Raw genomic sequence first — 18,360 nt, forward strand, 5'->3', positions numbered from 1 at the left:
GGTTCCCCACTCCCTCAATGTGGGAAGGTCAATGCACACTTGTGGTAACCAAGCTGAGATTTTTTCCCTCAGACACATCACTTAAAGGCACCCTGGGTTTAGATTAAAACATAAAACAAGTTTATTAACTACAACAGATAGATTGTAAGTGATTATAAGGGATAGCAAACAGATCAAAGCAGATTACCTAGCAAATAAACAAAAATGCAAACTAAGCGTACCTATTTCGATTGACTATGAATTAGCAGTTTCTCACTCTGATTGCTGCTATAAGCTGTCTGGCAAATTCTCAAGACACAATCTGCATTTGCCTTGGAGCTTGGGTTTCTCAGGTTGCCTTACACAGGCTAGAAATCCCTTTAGCGTGGGTCCAGCACTTCCCCCAGTTCACACATTTTTCATCAGATGTTTCCAGGAGTCCTCTTATGCGGGGAGTGAAGAACCACTGATGATGTCCCTCCCTGCCTTATATAACTTTAGCATATAGTGGGAACCCTTTGTTTCAAAATGTGGTTCCCAGTCTAGTTTGTGGGGAAAATACAGACTCCCCAAAATGAAGGCAAGAGTTATGTGGCCTGGTAACATGCCCGTGTAGAGTCATAGTATCTATTACTTACAGGCTGTCTGGAGCGCTCTCAGGAAGCCTCACCAGGTAGGAGACAGGTTTATTCTAAGGCCTATTGTTTTTCCTAATGGCTCATTGCCCTGAATAGGTGCTTCCCAACCAGCTATTGAGTTACTCAGGTGTAACTATATAGTCAATATTCATAACTTCAGATACACAAATGATACATGCATGCAAATAGGATAATCATATTCAGAAAATTGTAACTTTTCCAATGACAACTTACAACACATCTTGTATAAAATATATCATAATTATGCTACAATCCTAACATGCTAGTATCACTATGAAGAACATGGGTTACAGTGTCACACAAAGATGAGTGGTTCTTTCCAATGGTGAAATGCCTGTATTTACATAACAACAATAAGAGTTGGAAACAAAATTGAGTAAAGCTTGTGACACCCAGGCTGCAGTTCTGTAGCTTGCCAGGGCAAAGAGACACTGAGACCTGCCCAGTCTGGGAGCCAGGAAAGGTCCCAGTGCTGGTCTTGGACCAACAATCAAAAGAGAAAATTAATTTCAGAGGTGCCTGTCAGTGTTCACCCAGCTCCCTGCCCTCACCACCTCCACTGCTGCCCACCTGTTTGTGTACACCTCCCTGCCTGTTCACATAACCCACAACGCTGTCTGCTTCTGTGTACACCTTCCTCCTTTCCCCCACAACTCCGAGCACTGCCTGTCTGTCTGTGTACACACCCGTGCCTGCCCCACAACAGCCAGTACTGCCCGCATGTCCATGTAGGTTCCCTACACCCACAACTTCCAGCCCTGCCACACAGTGACACCCTTCACCCAGGACCAACACCAGGAGCCAGATCCCACAGCGACAGCTCACAGAAATACCTCCTCAGACTAGGCAGAACTCAATGTCTGCCTGCACCAGGGAAAAGGGGAAGATCGGCCTGAACTGCTTCTCTGGGGTGAAGGGAACCCAGCAGCAGCTTTGCCTGTGCAGGAAGGAGAGAGGGACAGACCCGGCAGGAGGTAGAGAGGACGTGGAGACTAAAAGGAGCCAGCGTGAGTAATTCTTCTTCAAAACTACATAAACCTTTAACATATTACAGCCCATTAGAAACCCGCACACACCTTCCCCTGGCTGCTTTTCTGTGTTGGCAATTGCTGACATTGCCATGAGACTGAAGTAGGATTACTCATGGCCTCATTACGTCTCCCTATTTCGAACCAGTTTCAGGACCACACACACACACACACACACACACACACACACACACACACACACACACACACACACACACACACACACACACACACACACACACAGATTTTCTGGACCTTCCCAGGTACTTTCCTGGACCTCCCCCGGTGAGATTTCCACCTGGTGTCCTCTATGCCAGAAACATGTTTTTATTTTTACTGCCGTTTGGTGCTTCTTGTTGTGATGGGTTATATTACAGAACCCCCCTTGGGAACTGCCAACTGATGTGCTGAGACTACTTCTAAGTCTGTTTTTCCTGATAATGCTAAATAGTTCATGTCACCGTGCTGGTGAATTCCAGCCCAGATGGTTCTTGGCTTGAACCCTGGAACCCTTCCTGAGCCCTCAGCACTAATTTTAATGCAGAAACAGGCAACTCACCAAAATCCTGCTCAGCAGAAAAAGGAAATCTCCTTACGGCGACTGAAAGGCAGAGCCCTGAGAATCAGCGTATGAATTTCACATGCCTGCCGCTCGCTGTATTGGACAGCAACCTTTATGATTCCCCGTACAGTCTCTGTGGACTGTCAGGTTAGCCTGGTCTCCCTGACAATTCCCTCAGCTTCTTGAGCAGCAGGAACAGCAAAAAGTAAACCCTGGAGAACTTCAGCCTAAGAGCCTCCCAGGGGAGTGGAGAAATGATTCTCTCATACTAGGGGCTCAAATTGTCAGGGCAAACTGAGCCGTGCAGACTCGTTAGGGTGGCCCAGCACTACTTAAACCCCGGAGAGAAAAGGAAGAGCCACGACATAGATGTACTCACTTGTCTGCCAGCATTTCTGTGCTGCCGCCTATTGTCATAGAATCTGAGCATCTCCTCCTCCCCTCCTGGCTGACGAGCCCGGTGCTCAATCGATGAGAACACAACAGACGTATGGAAAGACTCTCACAAATCCTTGTTTCAAATGCAGATTAACAGCCACTCCCATCTGATAGCCTCTCTCTGTCAGAGGACAGAACCGATTGCCCCTGCTTAGTCATAAACCCCCCGTAGTTCATTATCATGCCATGGGCAGGAGCAACTTCCTGAGCCCCTTCAGTGATCAGCATGTGCCCTGAAGCCTGGGGACTGCTAGAGTGACTGCACCAGCTATAATTAGGGAGGGTGGAGGGAGATGTTCAGAGACACAGATGTGAGTTAGCTGCCCAGTATCCATCAGCATTCAGTGGAGTTCTGGTGCCTACTGCCCTTGTGCCTTTTCCAATCTAGTATAGTCATGGCCTTCACAATATCCCCTGGCAAAGAGTTCCATGGGATAGGTCCAAAGAGTTTCTTGAGGATTGGTCCATCAATGGCTACTAGTCAGGATGGGCAAGGATGGTGTCTGTAGCCTCTGTTTGCCAGAGGCTCAGAACAGGCAAAGGGGGATGGATTACTTGATGATTCCCCGTTCTGTTCATTCCCTCTGAAGCACCTGACATTGGCCACTGTCAGAACACAGCATACTGGGCTAGAGAGAGATTTGGTCTGAAACAGTTGTGCCATTCTTATGAGAGAGGGGGTATGATAAAGTTCTATACAACCATGACTGGTGTGGAGAAAGTGAACACAGAACCGTTGTTTACTCCTTCACATAACACAAGAACTAGGGGTCACCCAATGAATTTAACAGACAGCAAGTTTAAAACAAGTGAAAGGAAATACCCCATCACACACTGCACAGTCAACCTGTGGAACTGTTTGCCAGGGCGTGTGGTGAAGGCCAAGACTGTAACAGGGTTCAAAAAAGAATTAGATAAGTTAATTGAGGATAAGTCAATCAATGACTGTTAAACAAGATGTTCAGAGACACAACCTTATGCTCTGAGCGTCTTAGCCTCTGACTGCCAGATGCTGGGACTGGATGACAGGAGATGGATCCCTTGATAATTGACCTATTCTTTCCCTCTGAAGCACCTGGCACTGACCACTGTCAGAAGACAGATAAGAACTTAAGACTGGCCACACTGGGTCAGGGCAATGGTCCATCTAGTCCAATACCCCGAGTCCCCTTTTTCTTCTCTGGGTGCTGGACCTCAGTCGATGGGGCCCACATGCCTCACTACCTCAAACAGTCCCTGCCATCAAACCAGTAATTTGAATCGCAAACTTGGTAGTAACCATAACTCTCAATCATGCAGTTTGAACACTTGCAGCTGGACTCCTGTGTTATAGGCCTTTTCTTGTACCAGTTGTGCATTTAGCAAATTCTTCTAGCAAACACCTGTCCTCAGGTGATTTCTTAATGGAGGAATGTATTCGACTATGCTCAGTGCCTGGGGTCTTTGCTCTGCCATGTTTCTCGAAGCAGGTCTGGAAATCCTTGAGGTCGCTTCCCAGACACCCAGTTAAAAGGGAGAAAACTTGGTAGCTTGAGGCACCTCCCTGATAGCAAAAAAGAGAGGGGCGGGGATAGTTGGTCCCAGTGTCTAGGATCCGACGCTACAAACTTCTTTAATGTCACCATCAAAGTTTTGAGAAATCGATCCACCAACCTAACAGTTTGGGGATGATAGATCAACGTTCTGAATGTCTTTACCCTCAGTAGGTCACACAGTTCTTTCATTAGTTGTAAAGTGAAGTTAGGCCATTGATCAGTTAGGATTTCTCGGGGTATTACCAAGCGGGAGGAGAATTTCATGAGCTAATTTGCAGTGGTGGGTGCATTGGTGGAGCGCTAGGGGATGGCTTTGGGGTGCACACCGTGTAGACAAGGATAATGATGGTATGTTAATACCGCACAGCGCTCTTTTCTAGGAGCCCCACAAAGTCTATGTCTGTTGTTTCAAATAGGTTATCAACATGGGGGAGCAGCTGAGAGGGGCTTTGGGTATTCCCCTAGGACTGGCCAGTGTAGGGGAGAGAGACAGAGAGCCTAGAGCACTGGTCCTGCTGCAAGATCTGAGGCCTGAACCAGAGGCTGTGAACCAAAGTCAGGCCAGGTATTAAAGCAGATGCTCAAATGTTCACTGTCCAGTACGTGGACTTGGCAAAGTTGTTTCTAGTGTACTAGGCCCTAGATATTTACCTAAATCTATTCCTGCTAGTGCGGATAGATCCCAACTTAGTACAAGATAAGATGGCTTGACAAAATAATGAATAGAGCAGTTTTGTCTAAGATATGAGGCACAAGGGGAAGTAACAAACAGATGTAATGAAACAGAAAATGTGGTATGTACGTTGTTTATCTCAGTCTATAAATGTTGGGGTACGTCACCTTAATCCTTAGTGTGGCCTAGGGGACAGCAGAGACTCCTGCTGCTGACTCAGCCACTTGGCACTCATGTGTTAGCATACCTGTGACCATGGAGGGAGGGCGCTCTGGCTATGCCTGGAGGGCAACACACCTGGCTGAGTGCCTTTGTCACTGAACTGTGCCAGTGGTTTTTCTTTATGAGCAACTTTGAGGTCTGCTGAATGAGTAGGCTGCCTTGTCAACTAATAACGATAGCATTGGAGCTCCAAGGACAGAAGCACAGAGCAACCTGAACAGCGTTACCGAGGCAACAACATTCCAGCCTTCAGCCCTTAACAACGGCCAGCTGACACTCTGGGCAGGAAGCACAGCAGTCGCTGACTAGCTCCAGACAGCGGAGTTGTTCTCCCCTGCACTCAAAGTATGGCCACTGCCTCAGTTGCTGCGGTTCCATCACTACCCCAGTCGACACGGGAAGTTGTTCATAGGCATGTCACAGAGATCACAGAATCCATGACTTTAAGAGACATCCTCGACATTTTACACTTGAGCCCTGGGGTGGCAGAACCAGAGCTGTCAGCTGGTGAGGGCCCGAGAGCTGTCAGTCCAGGCAGTGGGTTGGGTACCCAGAGCTGTCAGCCACAGTGGCGGCTCTGCTCCAGCTCCAGGCAAAAACCTGCAGCTCCACTGCTTCGGGCTCCACTCCAAAGCCCTGTTTATTCCAATATATCTTTTCTGAGATGCAATAAAAGCCATCCTAGAGAGTCCATGCTGTAGGGAGTTCCACATTCACCTGGTAGCTCAAAAACTGAGCGTGGGGAAAAAAACAACCTTTTGTCAAGACAGGGATAAAGATCACAAAAGTAGGTTATTAAATATATTAAGCACAAAAGATATCCTAGAAAAGGTTTGGGTCAATGGCTAGAGGGAGAAAGGAGGTTTGTTAATGTTGCAGAAAAGGTAGAAGTGGTCAAGAAATAGTTGTGTTCTGCATTTGGAAAGAAGCAGTATGAGGTACTCATATCACATGAGGTGATGAAATATCTTCCAGTAAATTTACAGTCAAGGAGGGTGTTAAACGGTATCTACAGTAGAACGTTAGGGTTATGAACACCAGAGTTACAAACTGACCGATCAACCGCACATCTTATTTGGAACCGGAAGTAAACAATCAGGCAGCAGCAGAGCCAAAAAATAAAAAATAAAAAAAAAGCAAATACAAGACAGTTCTGTGTTAAACATAAAGTGTTAAAAAAAAGGAAAATTTTAAAAATAATTGAGAAGGTTAGGAAACAATGGAAAAGCTGGTAAGGGATTAATTCAAAAATAAATCTAGGAATATAATTAATCCCATGTAACAACATGGTTTTTGGAAAAAAATATCTTGTTAAATGTACCGAAGATTATGATTTAATGAGAATATAAGTTTGGCTGATCAAGAGAACTGTGCAAATGCAATAAACTTCAGTTTCTCTGAAGCATTTAGTAAGGGGAAACATTCAGGTGAAAAAATGAACACCATACAATATCAGTAGATGTGATGTTATTAATATGAACTGTGACCATATAGATCATTCTTGCAACCAAGGTCCGATAATGGCACCAAATCTTGTACAAAGGAGGTCACGTTAGGTGTCTAAGATGAGGTTATGATTTGCTGGCTATGATTATGCTGCCTGTATGCATATATCATTTTTGTATTTAAAGTTATAAATATTGGCTCTAAACTGTCTGCATTTCAAACTTGTGCTGTGCTTCTGGGTGACACCCCAGACAATTTGGCGTCAGCACTGCCTAGCCTGCTTGATGGCCCATTAAGGACCATCAGCTGTACAACTGACCCATTGAGAGAAGGCAGATACACCTTGTGACTCAGCAAGGCAGGCAGGGACATGCCTATGGACAGAACTCTAAGGTTTTTCCATGCCATGTGCTGGATAGCTTGCTTTTGGAACTCCTCCATCTTGTCTTCAGTCCTGCTTCATACCTCCTTATCTTACTACAAACTGAAGCTCTGAACAAAGGACTGAATGATTCATCCCAGCTGGGGATGTTCCAGAGATTTGATTTGAGCCTGCAGTTAATTTCATCACTGCTACAAGCCTTAACCAAGAACTTTGCCATTACTGGATGTAATTGTTTCCTTTAACCAATATTAGCTCTCGTCTACATTTATTTCTTTTTTATGAAAAAACCTTTAAATTTTAGATTCTAAAGCATTGGCAACAGCATGATTTGTGGGTAAGATCTGACTTATATATTGCCCTAGGTCTGGGGCTTGGTCCTTTGGGATCAGGAGAACCGCTTTTCTTTTACTGGGATGTTGGTTTTCATAACCATTCGTCCCCATAACGAGTGGTGCTGGTGGTGATACTAGGAAACTGGAGTCAATTATCAGAGGGGTAGCCGTGTTAGTCTGGTTCTGTAAAAGCAGCAAAGAATCCTGTGGCACCTTATAGACTAACAGACGTTTTGCAGCATAAGCTTTCGTGGGTGAATACCCACTTCTTCGGATGCAAGACTTGCATCCGAAGAAGTGGGTATTCACCCACGAAAGCTCATGCTGCAAAACGTCTGTTAGTCTATAAGGTGCCACAGGATTCTTTGCTGCTTTTAGGAAACTGGAGTGTCTGAGGGATTTGCTTTTATGCCTTGTGGTTAGCCAGTGGGGTAAAACCGAAGTCCTCTCTGTTTGGCTGGTTTGGTGCCTTAATAGTAAATGACACACCCAACTTTGGGCTGTAACTGCCCTGCTCTAAGCAATTTGTCCTGAACTGATACTCTCAGTAGTGTCCCGCCATAGGTAGCATCATTCCAGTAGTCCACATGTAAAATGGAATAAAAAGTGGCTAATTGACAGAGCTCAGAAAGGGTCATTGTCAGTGAATGGGGCAGTTTCTAGCGGGTTTCTGCAGGGATCAGTTCTCGGCCCGATGCTATTCAATATTTTAATCAATGATCAGGAAGCAAATAGAAAATCACTGCAGATAAAATGTGCGACGACCCAAAGACTGGCAGAGCGGTTACAATGAGGAGGCCAGGGCAGGCATACCAATTAATCTGGAGCATTTCCTGAGCTGGGCCCATACAAACAAAATGTTTTGATACAGACAAATTCAATGTTTTCCACTCAGAACAGGGAATGCAGGCCCGACCCACAGACTAGGGCACTGTATTATGGAACACAGCGACCCGTAAAATGATTTAGGGATCATAGTGGACAATCATGAGCTTCTGATGTGATGCTGTGTCCAGAAAGGCTGATGTGATCCTTGGATGCATAAACAGGAGAGTGGTGAGTTAGAGCAGGGGAAGGATTTTACCTCTGCACATGACATTGGAGAAACCAACTGCATCCAGTTAAAAGGTAGGAATCAAAGCATTGAATAAATGGTGATAATGGAGAGAGGTAAAGAGTGGTGTTCCCCAAGGGCCTATACTGGGACCAGGCCTATTCAACATAGTCATAAATTATCTGGAAAAAAGGAAAACAGTGAGGTGGCAAAATTTGCAGATAATACAAAATTACTCAAGATAGTGAAGGCCAAAGCAGATTGAGAAATGTTACAAAGGGATTTCACAAAACTGGGTGACTGGGCAACACAATGGCAGATGAAATTCATTGTTAATAAATGCAAAGTAACGCACGTGGCAAAATATAATCCCAACTATTGATACAAAAAGATGGAGTTAAAATTAGTGTTACCCATCAAGAAAGAGATCTTGGAGTCATTGTGGATAGTTCTCCGAAAACATCCACTCAATGTGCAGCGGCAGTCAAAAAAGTGAACAGAATATTGGGAATCAATAGGAGACTGCTAGATAATAAAACAGATAATATAATATTGCATCTATATAAATCCGTGGTACGCCATTACATTGAATACTGCATGCAGATTTGGTCACCCTATCCCAAAAAAAGATGTATTGGACTTGGAAAACGTACAGAGAAGGGCAATGTAAGACTGGGACTTTTCAGATTTGAAAACAGATGACTAAGGGGTGATATGGTATAGGTCTATAAAATCATGACTGGCTTTGAAAAATTGAATAAGGAAATGTTATTTACTCTTTCACAAAACACATAACTAGGGCTCACACAATGAAATTAATAGGAAACAGATTTAAAAAAAGAAAATATTTCTTCAAGTCAGCCTGTCGACCTTTTTGCCAGGGGATGTTGCGAAGGTTAAAACTATAACATGGGCCCAATAAGAACTAGATAAGTTCACAGAGGATAGGTCCACCAATGGCTAATAGCCAGGATGGGCAGAGATGGTGTCCCGAGCCGCTGTTTGCCAGAAGCTGGGAGTGGGTGACAGAGCATGAATCACTTGACGATTACCCTGTTCTATTCATTCCCTCGAAAGCACTTGGCATTGGCCACTGTTGGAAAACAGAATACTGGACTAGATGGACCACTGGTCTTACCCAGTATGGCCCTTCTCGTGTTCTTATACAGACTCCAAATGTATCTGTCACCTGCCATAACCTACCAGATCCCGCTCCCTTCCTAGAACTGAGATAGAACCCAGGAGTCCTGACGGGGTCTCTCTCTCTCTCTCTCTCTCTCTCTGTAGAGTTAATAACAAAGTAAGAATATACATCAACATTTTAAACCTAACCAGTGTCCGTTAAGTGACTTGCCACAAGATGTCAGAACATGTTAGTATTAGAGGCGAGTGGGTCTAATACTTATTTCTCTTTCTTTCTTTTATATAGGAATTAGATACTGTGCTCCTGTCAGCTAATTGCTAAGTTATCTGCCAAAACCCACGAGTTTTCAAGAAGCCCCTGGAATCATGGTCAAAGTGGATGCACCCTAACAAAATCTGAAATGTGCCCCTTGCAGCTGAGGATGAGGGTGGAAATGTTCCAGTTACCAGCAATTAGAAAGATGGGAACCCAATGAATTGTGCACAGACCGATTCCCCAGTTTGTCACGCTGACACGGTAAGGCCAGGAAAGGATTTAATGTCTTTTTGACTGATCAGTAAGTGATTCGTGGAAGAGGGTCCAGAACCACATCACCAGCCAGCTCTGCATGGAGCTCGGACTGAGAGCCAGTGGACAAGGAGAAAACTTTTAGGTCCCTTTATGAGTAAAGAGCTGGAAAAGTCTGTCCCGGATCTCTTTGGTCCTCACGCCATAGATGATAGGATTTAGCATGGGGGGCACCAGGAGGTACACGTTGGCCATGAGAACATGGAAATGCAGGGGCACATTGTGGCCAAACCTGTGTGTGAGAAAGGAGAAGAGAGATGGGATGTAAAAGGCTAAGATGACACAGAGGTGGGAGCCACAGGTCCCAAAAGTCTTGAGCCGGGCGTCCTTTGTGGGGAGGCTGAGGATGGCCCTGAGAATCTGGATGTAGGACACGGCAATAGAAGACACATCCAGTCCAATCACAGAGAATACCACAAAGAGACCGTAGTAATTACTGATGCGGATGTCGGTGCAGGCCAGCTTCACTACAGCCATGTGCTCGCAATACGATTGGGGGATAATGTTAGTTGTACAATATGGCCACCTTCTCGCAAGGAAGGGATAGGGTAGTGCGAACATGGCACCACGCAGCACCACTGCCAGGCCGATCTTGGCCACCACAGGGTTTGTCAGGATGGTGGAATGTCTCAGGGGATGGCAGATGGCCACGTAGCGATCCAAAGCCATGGCAACAAAGATCCCAGACTCCATTGCTGAGAAGCAGTGAATGAAGTACAGCTGGGTGAGGCAGGCACTGAAATCAATCTCCCTGGAATTAAACCAGAAGATGCTTAGTGTTTTGGGCAGGATGGACGTAGACAGGACCAGGTCAGTGATGGCCAGCATGCAGAGGAAATAGTACATGGGCCCATGGAGGCTCGTCTCCCTCTTCACAATGAACAGGATGGTGAAGTTCCCCAAGATGGCTATGGCATACGTTGCACAGAAGGGGATGGAGATCCAGATATGGTCCCCTTCCAGGCCAGGAACACCCAGCAGGATGAAGGTGGAGGGGTTGGTGAAGTTGGTTGTGTTGGAATCTGACATGGAGTAAGGGAGGTGGTGTCCAACTCTGAGGTAGAATGGTGTCTCCTGCATGTGCTCCAGCTCATGTACCGTAGGTTCCCCTGACTTCCTGTGTGTGCCCAAGCTCTAGAGTGTTGGTTGCAGTAAATATTCCTGGATGGAGACACAATGTTAATGTGAGACACTACATGCACTACTGGAGGTTGTTGTCATGAGTGAAGCAGATTGTCCTCTCTTCACACACTGACAAATGACATGTTCATTATTCAGAGAAATAAATTATGAAAAACTGACCCAACTAATGCCAATTCCATATTTTATGGTGCCCTTTGCCTCAATAATTGCTACACATCTGATGTGGGAAACCTTAATAGGCACCATCAGGAAACAAGAGTGTGGATACTGGTAATCCAACATTGTTCCTGTCATAGGTTTCAGCCCCACTCTGAACTTTACGGTACAGATGTGGGGACCTGCATGAGAACCCCTAAGCTTAATTACCAGCTTAGATCTGGTTGCTGCCACCATCAAACAGTTTAAACACATGTTTATGGGAAAGTCATTTGGAAACTTTTCCTTCTCCTTCCTCACCAATTCCCTGGTGAACACAATTCAAAATCCTTGGATCTTAAACCAAGGAGAAATTACTCATCCTCCCTTTCCTAGCAGGACTGGAGTTTAATTTCCCTTTCCCCCACCAATTCCTGGTGAGTCCAGATCCAACCCCTTTGGATCTTGAAACAAGGAAATATCAATCAGGTTCTTAAAACAAGACTTCTAATTAAAGAAAAAGAAAGGTGAAATGAAAACGTCTGTGAGATTAACATGCAAGGAAATCTCACAAACAACAGATTCAAAACACAGAGGAGTCTCCCCTGGGCAAAACATTAAAGTTACACAAAAGAAAAACCCAGTTTAAATCGCCCTCTTATGCAAAAAAAATCACAAAAGGAAATGAACATAATCTAATTTATTCCTTCAACTACCTTGGTTGATTCCTGGATCTTTTCATTCTGGCACAGAACTTAATGAATAGAACAAAGGAAAAACTTCCCTACTTCCTCTTCAAAAATCTTGTCCCCCCATTGGTTCCTCTGGTCAGGTGTCAGCTAGTCTAGGTGAACTTCTTTACCCTTTACTGTTTATGATATTGTTCCTTAATGCAACAAAACCCAGGCTAGAGAGTCCCTGCTCTAGGGAGTTCCCCGTTCACCCAGTTGCTCAAAACCTGAGAGAGGAAAAAAAAATCTTTGACTAAATATGTACCAGAGGGAAACATCCCAACTAGAAGACACCTCAGGGGAAAGACCTGGGCACCACTGATAGCAGATCGATGGAAACAACTGCTCATTCACAGCACTGGTCAAAACAAAGAAAATGTTTGGATGCCTAAGGAATGGGATGGAGAATTACACATGCTGGGTGTCTGATTCCGGCTGAATTCTATTTTGAGTTTCTGGCATAATGTTTGAGGCGACTTTTCAAATGAAGCTAGGAGAAAAGATGTGTTGCCCATGATCAAAAATTTGTGTAATCACTCAAGTGAGGAGCCCAAGCATCTCCATGGAGATAAAAGTCAGGGAACAGCCCATGCTCCCTCATTAACAACCAGAGCCCTGAAATGCAAGAGGAGGAGGTGACAGTGTCTGTGCATTAACACACAGCTGGCTCCTGAGGTCTTTACTCAGCTCTTACTCCAACGGAAGTTTTGCCTCAGTGGGGTCTGGTAAACTATGGGCCAGGGCCTCAGAATTTGGACTTGTATTGTGCATCCTGAGGGATCCACTGTGGCACTGAAATAAAGCAAATTTGAGGCTGGAGGCCATCAGCCCGGGAGGGCCCAGCAAAGAGGGACATTTTAGCCCATGATACTTAAGCAAACTCAACCCCTGTGGCAAGGGCCCTTGGACCTTCACTGGCTGTGCAGAGCAAAAAGGACCAGAGACCTATTATTGATCCCATCATGCCCACATTGCACTGGGTTTGTTGATCAGGTGAGCTCCTCAGCAAGAGATGGTTACCTGTGAATTCTGAGACAGACACGTCTTCCCTGGGAATCCCCCTCAGGTAGCCGAGTCCCACACCTCTCTCACCCCAGCATCTGCAGCAACATCTCATGCCAAGAGCTGACACAGGTGTGCGCCATTTATAATATAGCTCTGTGCAATCCCAGGGGGGTTCGCTCAGCCTCTAGCAGAGAAGTGGCATCTGAATGTAAACAGGCAGGAGACAAGCCTGTCTGCACTTCTGTGCTCTTTATCCAGCATTAGGAGTAAACAGTAATTAAGGGACCTTCCCAAAGGGAGATGAGAACTCTTGGGGTCTTTGCTGGTCAGAGAGGAATTGGCTGCTCTGTGTATTTTAAAAATTATAGTTGATTAGTAGGATAAAAAGGGATAATGCTTAAAATTCCATGGGGTCTGATACCCTGTAAATTCCTAGGCAGGGATGGGAAGAAACTAGACAGACTGATCTATAGAAAGATGCCGGAGGGGAGACACAGGCACTTTCTGCAGGCACATGGGGCTGTTACTAAGGGATCAGAGACCAGTAATTCTCACCAGTAACTATAATCAGACTGTGCAGCACCTTTCATTGCAGGATGTTCAAAACACCTAGCAAAAGAAAGTCACTATGACCATAGCCCCATTAAACAGATAGGTAAACTGAGGCACAGGGAGCCATTATTTGGCCAAGGTCACACAGAGATTGGGTGGCAGGATGACAGAACCCAGGCATCCTGACTTCCCTGCCATAAGCACGGCCTCTCTGTCAGGCAAAGACAGAGTGGACTCCTGCTCTGGGAGGGAATGTTTGTTGGGTGGGATGTAGAGGCAAGGCTGGCAGAGGGAGTCTGAGCCTGAGTCTGAGCCTGAGCCACGCTCTCAAGGTGAATCTGAGGTTTTCAGAACTAGCTCTGGTTTGTTAGTTCCCCTCCTGTGAGCTGTGAACTCCAGGACTCCACTTTCACTGTCACTCAGAAACCTGCCAACGCATGTGTGACACTCGGTACCTCAGGGGAACACCCTGCACCCCCATGCTCATCCTTATAATACGAGTGTGTTGTAACCAATGCAAAGTTTGTGACGTTGGGTGTCTGTGACGCTCTAAGGTAAAAATTTCACCTTTCGAGTGTTTTGCTCTTTTGCGCTACACAAGGCTCTTCACATTCCTGAAAAGAGTGTAATAACCTGCTTGCTCTGCCTCACTGGGGCTATGTCTGCACTACAGACCATTTATAGCTCCTCTTCTTTTATTTTATTTTTAAACCTTTACTTTTTAATTGCTAAAGGATTGGCAGCAGACTGATCCCTGGGTAAGATCTGAGTTATATATTGACCTGGCTAAGTGGCTGGTCTCTTGAGATTAGAAGGACCCTATATGTGGTGAAAGTGGTTTTCACTGACTGCTCATCATAGAGTCTAGTGTCAGGGTGGTGAGCCAAGGGCTGGGATGCCTCAGGAGACTGCACTTTTGGCTTCTAGTTAACCAGTGTGGTGAGACAGAAATTTACCCTGGCTTAGTATAATCTAATGAAAGAAAAAACACCAGTCTGGGGTGAGTCTGCCCTATTTCTCAGCAGTTTGTCCTGAATTTGGCATCCTAAGCTGTGTCACACTGAGGCACAGTGACACATGGTCACAGAGTTCAGTGCTGATAGGTGATTCCTGGACTATTGCTCACTACTCCCTGGAGGTATCCCCCTTTTACAGATGGGGAAACTGAGGCAGCAGGAAGGGAAGTGTCTTGAGCAGGGAAGATACCCATGAGTCCCTAGCTGGCAATCCCTTGCTTAGTCTCTCTCAGACCTGGCTTGTACGGTCCATGCAGCAGCACAGAGGCATGGAGCTCTCTCTGTATTGGTTTCTCTAGTGCTGGGGATCTCCACTGATTTCAGTGGGGCTGCTCCCACTTAAATGAGATGAGGATTTGGCCCAAGACATTTAACTAGAGATAAAGCATCTGCAGAGACCAGTGAGCTGGGAGTTAAGGGTCCCAGCTCAGCCACGGATATACTGGGTGACCTTGGGCACAGGCTCTCTATGCATTACATGGAGATTATTATTCATTATATCTACTGTGTTGCTCTCAAAAAGTCCTAATCAGGGCCTTCAAGTCACAGGCTGCACTGATTTGGTTCCTTGCAGCACATCATTGGGCTCTATGCACTGTGCCAAGCAGCATGTGGTCCCTGGTAAACAAGCAAGAGGAGTCGGTCCTGGGGCCAATTTTGTTCAACATCTTTATTAATGATCTGGATGATGAAATTAATTGCACCCTCAGCAAGTTTGCAGATGACACTAAACTGGGGAGGAGAGGTAGATATGCTGGAGGGAAGGGACAGGGTCCAGATTGACCTAGACAAATTAGAGGACTGAGCCAAAAGAAATCTGAGTAGGTTCAACAAGGACAAGTGCAGAGTCCTGCACTTAGGACAGAAGAATCCCATGCACTGCTATAGGCTGGGGACTGGCTGGCTAAGCAGCAGTTCTGCAGAAAAGGACCTGGGGATGACAGTGAACGAGAAACTGGATAAGCGGCAACAGTGTGCCCTTGTTGCCCAGAAGACTAATGTCATATTGGGCTGTATTAGTAGGAGCATTGCCAGCAGATCGAGGGAAGTGATTATTCCCCTCTATTCGGCACTGGTGAGGCCACACCTGGAGTATTGCATCCAGTTTTGGTCCCCCCATTATAGAAGGGATGTGGAGAAATTGGAGACAGTCCAGCGGAGAGCAACAAAAATGATTAGGGGGGTGGGGCACATGATTTACAAGGAGGGGCTGAGGGAACTGTCTTGTTTAGTCTGCAGAAGAGTGAGGGGGGATTTGGGAGCTGCTTTCAACTACCTGCAGGGGGATTCCAAAGAGGATGGAGCTCGGCTGTTCTCATTGGTGGCAGATGACAGAACAAGGAGCAATGGTCTCAAGTTACAGTGGGGGAGGTCTAGGTTGGATATTAGGAAACATTATTTCACTAGGAGGACGGTGAAGCACTGGAATGGGATCCCGAGGGAGGTGGTGGAATCTCCTTCCTTAGAGGTTTTTAATGCCCAGCTTGACAAAGTCCTGGCTGGGATGATTTAGTTGGGAATTGGTCTTACTTTGAGCAGGGGGTTGGACTAGATACCTCCTGAGGTCCCTTCCAGCCTTGATATTCTATGATTCTAAGAGAAGGCTGAAAACTGAGCTGAGTGGAAACCTGTTTTTGTGGCTGTAGTTTTTAGCTGTTTCTTTAATAAATTCCTCCTGTTAAGAAGGATTGAAATGCTACTGATCACGACACACAAATAGTCTCACTGCATCTAAAACAACGCAGAGGAGCAATGCCAGTGCATGGCCAGAGCAATGGTGCTGGACAGGTGAGGGGGGAGATCAGGACTCCTGGTTCCTATTCTCAGCTCTGCCACTGACTCTGTGTAGACTTGGGCAAATCACTTTACCTCTGCGTGGCTCAGTCCATGGATAACATGGGGATAACGCTGCCTAGCAGCCTCGCTAAAGAGCTTCTAGACGTCGTGATCAAAAGCGTCACGCAGAGGGTATGTTAGACTCAGCTTCACTGTTCAGCTTCAGCCCCTGGGCAACGAATGTCCTGTAGTTCTAGATAAGATGTCATTTAGATGTGTTAATACCTGGCTAAAGGTAGGTCTGCCGCTTATCTCCCTCCCTGTGGGGCACTGAAGCCATCCCAGATTCTGCCCAGAATCCCGCCTTCACAGCTAATGCAGGGGACCATCCTTCCGCCTCTCCCAGCTGTTGTCCTCTTAGCTTCAAAGCTGATCCCTGGCCCTGCCCCGGATGCTTGTCTCAGAGCAAAGAGCTCCCAGCCCAGCCCCAGTGCAGGGACCCTGCCAGCTACAGGCCCCCAGTCGGTAGGAACAAAAGGGAACCAAAAGCTAAAGTGTAGCAGGGTGGACCCTGCTCCAGCCCTGAAGGGGTTAAAAACAGCCGTGAGAAGGGGTTTTTTGGCTGGGCTGATTGGGGAAATGGCTGCAGCTGGGGGCCATGCCCCAAACTGAGCCCAGGGCCTTATAAAAGGCAGGGAAGCCAGGAGGCCCAGACAGTCTCTCTCTGCTGTCAGAGGGAGATAGGCCTGGCTGCTTAGGAGCTGAGATAAGTACCTAGGATGAAGCAGGGCTGGGAAAAAGCTGAGGGGCTGACGAGCTCCAGCCTAGAAAGCCCCAGGCTGTGGCCTAGTAAAGGGCCAACGGGTACTGGGCGTTGCAGAGGGCAGCACAGGGGTAGGCCAAAGCAGCAGGTCCAACCCAACCCTGCCAATGATGAATAGGCTGATACTGCAGTCTGCCCCAGGGTGTGGGCCTAGACAATGACTGACAGAAGCCAAATACTGAGGCAAGGTAGGGATAGAGGGTGGGGGTTCCCTGAGACAGAAGGGGAAGCCCAGAGAGAGAAAGGGGTTACTGCTAGGGGGCAGCACCCCATGTAATAGGGCACCGGGTCCAGGGAGGGACACGGGGGGCCAGAAGACAGGTGGATCACCAGCCTGCAGAGGGCGCTCCATTGCCTGGATCGAGCTAATTCCCGAAGTCACCAGCAGGAGGCGCCGCAGGGGTGAGTCCGACCATGTTACAAAAAGAAATAAGACACACAAGGGTCTCTGCCCTCAGGACTCCGTAGCTGAGCTTTAGGGCCCACGAGCTGTAGGATGCACAGTCTCACCCGCCTGCAACACAACCCTGGTTCCAGCCCCCAGCTTCTTTTACACAGCTTCCTGGCTTCCCTCTCCGCTTCTCATCCCCCTGTCAGCCCCAGCACTGCGTCCTTGCTGCACTCACTGCAGGCTCCTTGTCGGCCTGCAGCAGCTCCTGTCCCAGCCCCGAAGCAGAGGGAGTTCACCTGGGCAAGGTGGGAGGTCGAGATGATCGACAACGTTGATGGGGTTGGGGAGGAAAGGAGAGAGCAACAGGGCTGTGACTCTGGGGAAAGGGGCAGGACAGAGGTGGGGCCGTGGGGGAAGAGGTGGAGAAGGGAGCGGGGCCTTGTGGGAATACTTGGGACAGGGGAAGGGGCCTTGTGGGAAGAGGTGGGGCCGGGGGCAGGAGCTTGGGGAATAGGCAGGGAAGGGCACATGGCCTCAGTGGTCCAGTTACCAGCAATTAGAATGATTCTAATCCTGTAAGTCAGTGAGTTGTACACAGACCAGTTCCTCAGTCTGTCAGGCTGACACAGCACAGCAAGGCCAGGAAAGGGATTAATGTCACTGTGACTGTCCTGTCAGTGATTCAGAGAAGAGGGCGGAGCACGAGGTCACCAGGCAGCTCTGCACAGAGCTCGGTCTCAGAGCCAGAGCACCAGGAGAAAACT

General features: G+C 47.0%; 1 protein-coding gene across 1 annotated transcript; it reads right to left on the reverse strand.

Annotated features, from left to right (window-relative positions):
* Positions 1 to 10,105: 10,105 nt before the first annotated feature.
* On the reverse strand, positions 10,106 to 11,053 carry LOC123349819 (olfactory receptor 52R1-like). Its single transcript, XM_044988035.1, has one exon. The coding sequence runs from the start codon at positions 11,051 to 11,053 to the stop codon at positions 10,106 to 10,108; it is 948 nt and encodes a 315-aa protein (XP_044843970.1).
* Positions 11,054 to 18,360: the final 7,307 nt, after the last annotated feature.

Source organism: Mauremys mutica, chromosome 1 (genome assembly GCF_020497125.1).
Source record: "Mauremys mutica isolate MM-2020 ecotype Southern chromosome 1, ASM2049712v1, whole genome shotgun sequence".
Classification (NCBI taxonomy): Eukaryota; Metazoa; Chordata; order Testudines; family Geoemydidae; genus Mauremys; species Mauremys mutica.

Bases quoted from the DNA above. Each gene is read 5' to 3' on its own strand.
- LOC123349819 (XM_044988035.1), bottom strand. From the start codon at position 11,053: ATGTCAGATTCCAACACAACCAACTTCACCAACCCCTCCACCTTCATC.